The following is a 9,893-nucleotide window of genomic DNA, read 5'->3' on the forward strand; positions in this document are numbered from 1 at the left end:
CCTCTTCAGGGAAGCCTATCCCACCTCAAGCTAACCACTCAACCATCACATTCTCAAACAATTCATCCCCACACAGCTACCTCCTCAAGTATCACTTGTCCCTCCCTTTTAGATTGTAAGCCCTCATGGCCTGGGCCCTCCTTACCATCTTGTCTTGAATTGTGATTGTAATGTCTTCCTTATATTGTAAAGCGCTGCACAAACTGTTGGCGCTATCTATATCCTGTATAATAATAATTTGAGATTGGCAGCTTGCTTCCCTCAGTACAGGTTTCCCTTATGTGTGTTCGTAAGCAGTGGCATAGCGCCACATTTCTAGAAGTGGTCACCCAGGGTGGTTGAACAAGTGCAAGGATCTAAAGTTGCCAGCATTGTACCTTCTCACTGGTTTCTAGAGAGCCTACTGGCTGCTACTTGAGCTCTGCTGAACAATCACATGTATAGGAAACCTATGGTGAAGAGGCATTGATGAATGTGATTTGTATGTCAACCTATGAAATCATTTTTTGTTTGCCTGCTTACATTATGGAAGAACCGTCGGCTTTCCAGGCGTATTTAAAAGTAGAAAAGTCTATTCTACGTGGAACTTTTCTTCCCCCTTTTTTTGTGTTTTTTTTCTAACATGCATGATATTATGTCGCAAGCTTTACCATGGGTGTCCAGTTTGCCCTCCTTCAAATCTGGAAAACAGAATATTGTTTTTCCACACTTTGGTGTCACCATAGACAAATAACCACCACAAGCTGAACCTCTGTTGCATTTTTCAATCTATTGTAGTGTAAACTTTTCAGATATTTTGGCAAGAGACCCTTTGATTTGGGTTGAGGTATGCAAGTTGAGTGTTTTTAGAATTCAGATTTCATTGGCTGCAAACATGTTCAGATCAGAGTGATGGGACCAGAGCCCACGACGTTTTAAGAAAAATTGTCTGCCCTGGCCCTTTATGTATGTTTCAATACTAACACATCTGGCACCTGATTACAGGCTACAACAAAATGGTGGGTTTATTTTTTTTGTAATTAAATTTTCAATCCTCTTTCCAGAGTAAAATTGTTCGGGTTTTGAACTTGTGGCAAAAAAATGGAGTATTTAAAATTGAGATGATACAACCATTGCTGGATATGGCGGCGGGTGCTGCAGCTCCTGAACTACTGGCAGATAATTCCGCTAATGAAGAAGGTAGGACTCTTTTAATAATATATAACTTGATGTTTAAAGTTTACTTAACTTAAGATCTGAATATTTGCAATTTTGTCAAGCAGTGTTTTGTCTGTGCCAGTTACTGAAATGTTTGCTATGTGTATTTGATCTGTCCCTTGCATGAATGTAGAGGTTTGTATATTCTTTTTAAGCTGGCAAGAGTTTTAACCATACATTATCCTTAATTGTGTCAAAACTTTTTATTTATTTGAAATGTCCACAGGTTTAAAGTTTGCATTATTTGGGAAGCATATTATTTGCAGCGTTAACAGCAAAAGTTGAGTTTTGCAGATTGGGGAACTCGGTTATGCTGATACATAGAACTTTTTATGCTATTATGTTTATATAATGTCACTTTTGCAAGGCTGCAGCTGGACTTCTGTTCACAAAGTTGTTTTACCAGGTGGTCGTTCATCCAGGTGATCGGTTGAGCCCACTCTGTTAAATTGGTTTTGTGGACCTTTTAGCTTTTCCTGTGTTGCCCACCCCTAAGTCAGACTGCTTTTGGAGATTCCTGTGTACATGAATCCTGTACAATTAAGGGAAACAAATATTTGAATTACTGTCAAATTCTTTCTTGGGGTATATTAAGTGATGCGTCCCTCCCTTCTGTTTTTATGATACACTTGTACTTTTGCTTTGCTACAAAACTGTTGGAGTTGGAAGGGTTATACTGGCATGTTTGCAAGTGTCCAATCTCCTGAAGGCAGCAACACAACCAGGTGTTCTGAAAACTTCATCATGTGTCACTTAACCCATTAGAGACCAGTGATGTACATGGTACATCACTGGCACCGGGTCCATTTAAACAGACTCCCGGCGGCTAAAGACTTTTTTTCCAATTGTAAAGCTGACTGTTGGCTTTACAATAGAAGTGAATCCGCTGTCGTCAGATCGCTTCTCCGGGCCAGTAAACGGCCCGCCCCGACACCCCCACTGTGTTTCCTGGGGTCTGCTGCCCCTATGGGCCCGGGAACCTGCATCTGGTGTTGATGGGAAGCTGGGGAGGAGATCGGTGAACCTCAGTTCACTAACCTCCTCCCTGTACTATGGGATCGGGAGTGATGCAGATTGCATCACTTCCCGTCCCATAGCCAGTGCTGGGCTCCTGAAGCCCAGCAATAAGCTATTGAAGTCTGATCAGCACTTCAATAGCTTATGTAGTGTAAAGGTGATACTAGGGGTCTTTTGGACCCTCAGTGTCGCCTTAGAGTACTTGTAAGCCACCCTATGTGATGGCAATTAAAGTTAAAAAAAATAGTTTTAAAAAATATTAAATATACAAAAACATTTTTTAAAGATATTGAGCGACGAGATGTGAACAGCTCCATTGAAATGGATTGGAGAAGCTACATAGAGCGATATCGCGTGGAAATATGAGCGATATCACTGCAAAAATCGCTCAATAAATCGCTCAGTGTGAATGGGGCCTCAGACTAGCAGACCTACTGGTGTGTCTTCTGGACATAAAGATCCTTGCCCTAGCTCCTTCATCAGTTTCGTCTTAGGAGCTGGCCTAGGTTCTCCCTCCCAGAGAAAACATTGGTCTCTTTTGGAACACGAGTCAACCTGCTTTGCATCTCTGTTCCTTCCCAGAGAGAAACCCTCGTAAGCTAGGATGCATAACTACTGATCAAGGCTTTAACTTTTCAGTCTTGCTCCGTACCTCATGTTTTCTCCAGAATACTGACTCCGCTGTTTACCTTAGTGCCTTCTAATGGCACCCACATTGTGGGACACAGACTTTAGTAGTGGAATTTACAGTGTACTTGCGCTCATGTCCTTTATCCACTTGGTCAAGAAGAGGAACCTGTTTCTTGGTTGTTGCAGAAGATTTGTGTCTCAAGGGGCCATCGGATTTGAGGCACTCCCTCAGACCTCATCAGACCTTTCCTGTTGTTGTATATCAAATTGCTAAGCAGACTTGGCTTAGTTCCACCCTTCTGGTTTGATCGGGTGCCTCATCCAGTACCAGCTTCGGGCATCGGTCCCTCAGACGGCTCTTGAGCTGCAGATAGCCCCCAGTTTTTCTTTTTAGGCTTGTTCGTGGTTGTTTGGCTTTTTCCTTTCCCTCTGCTGGACTGTTTTCGGATGTACGAAAGGTAAAGATTCCTGGGTTTATCAATGGATGAGAAAGTAGCATTTTTGTACTCGACTTGCAAATCCTTTTCTTGGAGTACATTGAGGGACACGGGTCCCATCCCAAAGATTAGGATTCCTATGTCCCTTGTTGGACTCCAAGAATAGGATTTTACAGTAAGTACAAAAATTCTATTGTAGACATGCATAAGTGGTCCATATTTAATTTAATTTTTGTTTTGCATTGGTATACACTTTAAGCAACTTGTGTCACATTTGAGCTTGTCAGTAAGGAGGGGAACAGGAAATCCGTTTTTTTTATATTTCCACTCCAGATAAGCTGGTGCCTGTGATGTTCCTCTTTACATAGGCCAAATACAAATGGTCACCCTCAGGTCACAATTTGTATTAAGGATCTCGTTAGTAGACTTGGATGTCTGGCAGTGGTCAGTTTGTGCCTACTAGTGTATATGAACAGCGTTGGCCTGTCACTTTGCTGATGGGCTGGATTTTTTAAATTTTTTGTAAATCGTATTTTGAACTGAAGGAAGGATATCAAAACAAACTGAGATTTCACCTAATTTTATTTGCACAATGCCTTTTTTTTTCCTGTGTGTTTTTTATACTGTGGTCCACACTCTGTAGTCCAATTTCACTGGTAATTATATGCATAGTGTCAATGTGGAAAGATTAGGGAGCTGACAAGGGCTCCAATTCTTCCCTGCTTTATCAAAAAGTGGGGAGAGCCTTAAGTTTAGTTTTAAAGGGTTTCTAAACCCCCCTGGTATATTTGCAAGCAGTAGATGTACGCAAAAAGTTTTAAAAAAACGCTTTAAAAGCGATTTAAACATACCTGTGTCTTCACCGCGCGATCCCGTCCGAAAATCTGAAAATGCTCGGGCGACTGCAAAGCATCTTGGGGCGGAGCATGCGCAGTTCGGATTTTTGGCCGGGAGGCGAGGAGAGACACAAGATAAGTCTATGGAGGCGTGCACCCGCATGCAGACACTGTGGGACAGGAAGTGCCAGCAAGGACAGAGGAGTCGGCGCTGGTTCGGAGACCCGCAGCAGCGCTGGAGAGAAGGCCTTAAAACGACAGGAAAGAAGATCGGATTAAGAGAATCATTTAAGGTAAGTGCTTTAACCCCTTCGTGACTGACGACGTACAGTGTACGTCGCCAGCATCGGGGCTGTTTAAACAGACTCCCGCCGACTTTTGCCGCCGGGACTCTGTTTAAACTTGTAGAGCCGACTGTCGGCTTTACAACAGAAGCGATCCTGGCGGCTTACCTGTCGCCAGATCGCTTCTGAAAAAAAGGGCCTCAGTCATGAAGGGGTTAATTAAAATTGGGGGAGGGAAAAAGGTTTTTGCCTTTTTAATGTCACTTTAAATATGCAGTGTTCACGTTTGTGGCTTATGTATTAGTTGCAACAGACACAATTTTGCATGTAATGTGCACAGGCTTACTGACATTTTTTTGCAGGCTCCTCGCCACCCTCTGTGTTGCTTCCATCTGACCCCCCTGAAGAGCCCCTGGTTGCTGCTCCTGCACCTTTGGTACCTGTGGTACCTGCTCCTGCTGTCAGCGTTCCTCAGTTACCCAGCTCAGAGGCTTTTGCAGCAGTCGCTCAGTTGTTTCAGAGTAGTCAAGGACAGCAGGTATGCTCTGTTTACTATTCCCAACTGAAGTAAGGTAACATATTTTGTATCCGTGAAATTCTATGTTCTAGGACGCTATTGATTATAAGTCTCTGAAAGCAAACCAACATTAAATGTTTGCTTCTTGCCTCAAATAATTGCAGACACATGGGCCTACTCTCCTAACATGATGGCCTATGAAAACTACAAAGAAAATGTTGCTCTTTAAAACATTGAGGCATTATCTTGTATCTCAAATAATAATTTTAAACCATTAGAGTTCCAGTAATTATGCTAGTGACTTGTCATGTTGTACAATAGATGACGAGAATGCAGAGCTTTGATGCTTTCTACTACTATTCACGTCACATATGAGGTTACGAATTAGAGGTAGATTATTCACAACCTAGCGCAACATAATTGCTCACATTGATGCTTTCTACTGTTTCTCTGTGCAGTACAGTACACTGCCTACAGAGCTATGCTCTTTACAAAATTTCTGGCATAAAGCAAGTCATTTTTAGCTTGGATTAATCTCTAAACCATTGTGTGTGTGTGTGTATAAATATATATGTATATGCGTTTGTGTGTACTAGAGCAGATATGCAACTGTTCCAGATTCTCTCTGCTCCTGTTTTGATAAGTTCCCCCCTGTGTGTATTCAAGCAATGCTGCACAAGGATAATGTGAGCCTTAATTTATTTCATTACAAGTATTTCTATAGCGCTGACTATTTACACAGCGCTTTATATTGTTCACATCAGTCCCTGCCCTCAAAGAGCTTACAATCTAAGGTCCTTATTGCCAAATAACCTTCTAGCATGTCTTTGGAGTGTGGGAGGAAACCAGGACACGCACTATTCTAGTGTCTGTATACACTCCACTTCTTACAGCATAGCTCTCCTGAAAATGAAGGAGCCCTGGATGGTCAGACTGACTGCGACACCCACCTGACAATCGGTCACCTATCTGTTCATGGATTCTTTTAATTTTAAACCATGGCCAATCTGCACCTTTACACAGCAAGAGCATTAGTCTGTCAAAAAAGGAATTATCTTTGTTTTATCAGTTTTACATCTTTTTTTTTTTCTGTCAAGTTCCAAACTCTTAAGTTTCTGTCTAAGCAAATGTATGAATAAAAAAAAATATTGTTTTTTACAGCTTCAGCAGATTCTTCAGACTTTCCAGCAGCCTCCAAAGCCACAGTCTCCAGTTATTGATGAGAATATATATTCCCAAGTACAATCGATTACTTCTCAGATGAATACTCAACCACAACAGTCTCACCAGGCAGACAGGAAAACTGCTTTTGATAAGGTGATTACTCCTCAGCAATTTTTAGTATGATGGTTCTGTCCTTTTTTTGTATTTTCTTTATTGCAAGTACATGTTTTTGCATTTTTACAGCTGCTGGACAGATTTGATTATGATGATGAACCTGAAGCAGCTGATGAGTCAAAGAAAGATGCAACAAGTTCCACTCCACCACCTTCCCAACCACCATTGTGAGTAACCGGTGTGTCAGACACAAGAGTAGTAAACAAAAGTAGATAAGCTAAATGAAGGGGTAAATCTTTGTCAGCCTCTTCACAGATAATGCACGCTAAAGTATCATATTCTAAAGTTTCATATTCTGAACAAGCAGTAAAAACACTTTCATATCCTTGTATTCTATATAAGTATCATGGAGAAATTTATTGTAAAAGTTTTACAACAGAGACCCTCAAATTGGCCCATTTTCTATGAAGATCAGATCTTGGAAGCCTGCTATCCTGTAATCTGCTATCATCTTTTTAAATGGACTAAACCCCAACTTTTTCTTATGAACTTGATAATGAATAACTTCATATACAAAGCAGCTGGTGGAGGGATTGCTTGTTTTATATCTCTTGTACTATTTGTTAGGAAACTGTAAGCAGTTTGATGTCCATAGTATGTGCACAGTTGTGCTTTTATAAGTAGGCTTACACCATTATACAAATGTAAGACTTTTTAAACTCCTGCATCAGGGCTTTCCTTACTGGCTCTGTTTAATGTAGGGATGCACCGATAAAGGTTTTTCGGTATCGAGTGCAATAAAAAAAAGTATTTCGGTACTCGCCTATACCGGAAGTCCCATTTAAGAAAGCCAGGTGTCATGTAAGGACTCGCCACCTGGCTTTCTGATTAGCAGGGAAGCCGTCTCCATGCTCCATCACCTGGTGACAAGGGAGTATGGAGCCGGCTTCCTGGGAGCATTTGGGAGAGGACAAGTATACTCGGCATTAGCACTGATACTAGTATCGGTATTGGTGCATCCCTAGTTTAATGTTCATGGAAATAATGGCTGCCATCAAGAGATTCCTCTCCTCCCCAAAGAGCTGTCTACCGCTCTCTACAAACACTCTGTATTTCTCTTTGTTTAATTCCTGTGCAAGTAAGACTATAAATGTTTATCCTTATTATAAAAATGTACATTGAACAAAATAAGTTGTAGGGTTCCCACTTCATATATTTTGGATACGTTTTGACATTGTGTAGCATTTATTTTTAATAAATTTGCTCTAATTGTGGCTGTTTACACAATGAGGGGGTGATATATAGTTGGTCAGCTTAAAATATATATCTAAAATTTTTTTTTTTACTGTAGAATAAAATTGCCTGGTTCTTTTCACTCGGGGACTCTGGTGTGATCACTGCTGGTGTTCCACAACCTATCATCTGTCTTGGACCTAAGAGTGCAACATGAGGGGTGGAAGCACTACAGAGTTAGCAGGCACTAACTCTGCAGTCACCATAATTAAAGAAAATAAAATGTTTTCAGTATGTAACTGAAGTGGAGCCTTTAAATTGCTTCTCAGATCATGGCAGCCTTTTGTTTCTCATAAATGTTCGTAGGGTTAACTTGACATTTCTGGGGCTACTGATCTGTGACAGTCCTTTTTTTTTTAACTGCACTTTTTATTGTAGTAAAATAACCCAAATCAAGCTTTGAGAACATTAGGGCCTTTACAAGTGGTCTCTGAACTGATATTCCCATTTGCCGGGCTTTTAAAAATTTTAGGGTGTCTAACTAACTAGTCAATCAATGTCACCAGTCAGCTTGACCGGAATATAGCCTTGCAATTTGTTAATTTTTTAGGGATAGATAGCTTTCTTTTGGAGGTAAATAATCACCACTGGGGGGGGGTTTGTTTATTTTTTTACTAATATAATGAAATAAGTACCGTAAATTCCAAACAAAATGTCTATGTTAAAAAACATTTATTCTTACCCATATTTTTGGTAAAATATAAAAGACGAGGTCATGTCGGGTAAATAGACACCAAACATGTCAAGCCTTAAAATTTGAGCGCGGCCGCAAAAAACTACCACACCGAAAAATGGGCATAGACGATGCTTTAAACAGTTTAGTGTTATCGGTGATTAATGGCCCTAAAATTATTGCTCTCACTCCGACGTTTGCTGTGATATGTAAGATGTGTGGCACAATAGGCGGAATCGTCATTTTCACATGTCGGCGCACCCGACGCATGTTTGCGTGTGTGTGCGGGCAGGAGACTTACATTTTTTTTACACTTAACTTTATTGCCATCACATTGGGGGCTAAGGAGCCCCCTATGCGATAGCCAATTTACATGACAGGTCCTCTTTATGGAGTTATCAAGGGTCTCCAAGACACCTAATGTCACCTAGACCCACCCCAGAGAAGCAGGGATCCGCTTCACCAGCTTCTGAAGCTGGAGAGTGACAGCAGAATGCGGAAGTGATGTAGTATACATGACTTTCTGCAATCTGGGACTAGAGAGGAGATCCGAGGGACATTGTGTACCGATCTCCTGTCGCAGAGCAGCCGTGCCGTTCCCGGCTGTACCAGGCACAGCGGATCTCGAGACCGGCAACGGCAGTGACAGCTGCTGCTAATACAAACATTTAATTACAACGGCCGGGCAGGAAGCTACACGTCTGTCTCCGCCATCCTCTCGTCACAGATGAGAGGACGGGCAGATTTTTTAAACCCTGCCCATTTTGATATTTTAGTCCACATTAGCATTTCTTAAATCTTTTTACATCATGATGCATCGGGCGCAAAAACTCGGCTCGCTTAAATGTGTTAGTGCTTTTGATTGTTTACCACTTATAGGGCTGCAGCTAACTATTATTTTCATAATCGATTAGTTGCCCGATTATTAAGTTCGATTAATCGGTTAATCGGATAAAAAAAAAAAAAAGGCTCCAGTGATTGACGACTAGTTTGTGTTAAGATTGTAGTCCATCATGGGAGCAAGCTTGGCGCGGTGGAAGTAAAAAAAAAGTGTGGTGTGCAATATAGTACATTATACAGCGGCGCAGTGCAGAATACCAGCAGCTATAGAGGAATGTAGCAATAGTTATACATTATACTATAATGTACTATTGCTGGGATTTGTAGTCCTCTGTAGCTGGCGTTATTCTGCATTGCGCTGTATATAATGTATTATTGCTGGGATTTGTAGTCCTCTATAGCTGGTGGTATTCTCCATTGCGCTGTATAATGATTTATACTGCGCAATGCAGATTACCACTGACCAGTTATAGAGGAACAAATCCCAGCAAAAATACATTATACAGCGCAATGGAGAATACCACCAGCTATAGAGGAACAACAAGTCCCAGCAATAATACATTATACCGGGTGTTTAATATATTATTGCTGGGATTTGTTGTTCCTCTATAGCTGGTGGTATTCTACAGTGTGCCGCTTCTTTTTAAAAAAACAGGAAACATTAAAACAGGTCCCCCTTACCTGTTTCTGAACCCTTGTAAGTCGCGGCGGCGTGCTCTGCGGGCGTGTGTCCGCCTTGTGGCTTGGTCGTGGCGTCCGCGGCGTGCGTAGCGTAACTCGTACCTGTTCCACCATAGCACCCCTGTTCCACAACGGCACCCCCACACAACTATTCCACCATTGCACGCCAATACACCTATTCCTCGCTGCACCTTCATACACCTGTTCCAC

General features: G+C 41.6%; 1 protein-coding gene across 1 annotated transcript in view; it reads left to right on the top strand.

Moving 5' to 3' along the window:
- SCAF4 (SR-related CTD associated factor 4) overlaps positions 1 to 9,893 on the top strand; it is a 35,225-nt gene that overhangs the window by 20,380 nt on the left and 4,952 nt on the right. The window contains exons 5-8 of the mRNA XM_018561477.1: positions 1,044 to 1,179; positions 4,764 to 4,939; positions 6,080 to 6,235; positions 6,326 to 6,423. Of these exons, the coding sequence (XP_018416979.1) occupies positions 1,044 to 1,179; positions 4,764 to 4,939; positions 6,080 to 6,235; positions 6,326 to 6,423 (566 nt within the window). The remainder of the gene's footprint in view (positions 1 to 1,043; positions 1,180 to 4,763; positions 4,940 to 6,079; positions 6,236 to 6,325; positions 6,424 to 9,893) is intronic.

The sequence above is a fragment of the Nanorana parkeri genome, unplaced genomic scaffold (genome assembly GCF_000935625.1).
Source record: "Nanorana parkeri isolate BGI_ZX_2015 unplaced genomic scaffold, ASM93562v1 scaffold527, whole genome shotgun sequence".
Taxonomy (NCBI): domain Eukaryota; kingdom Metazoa; phylum Chordata; class Amphibia; order Anura; family Dicroglossidae; genus Nanorana; species Nanorana parkeri.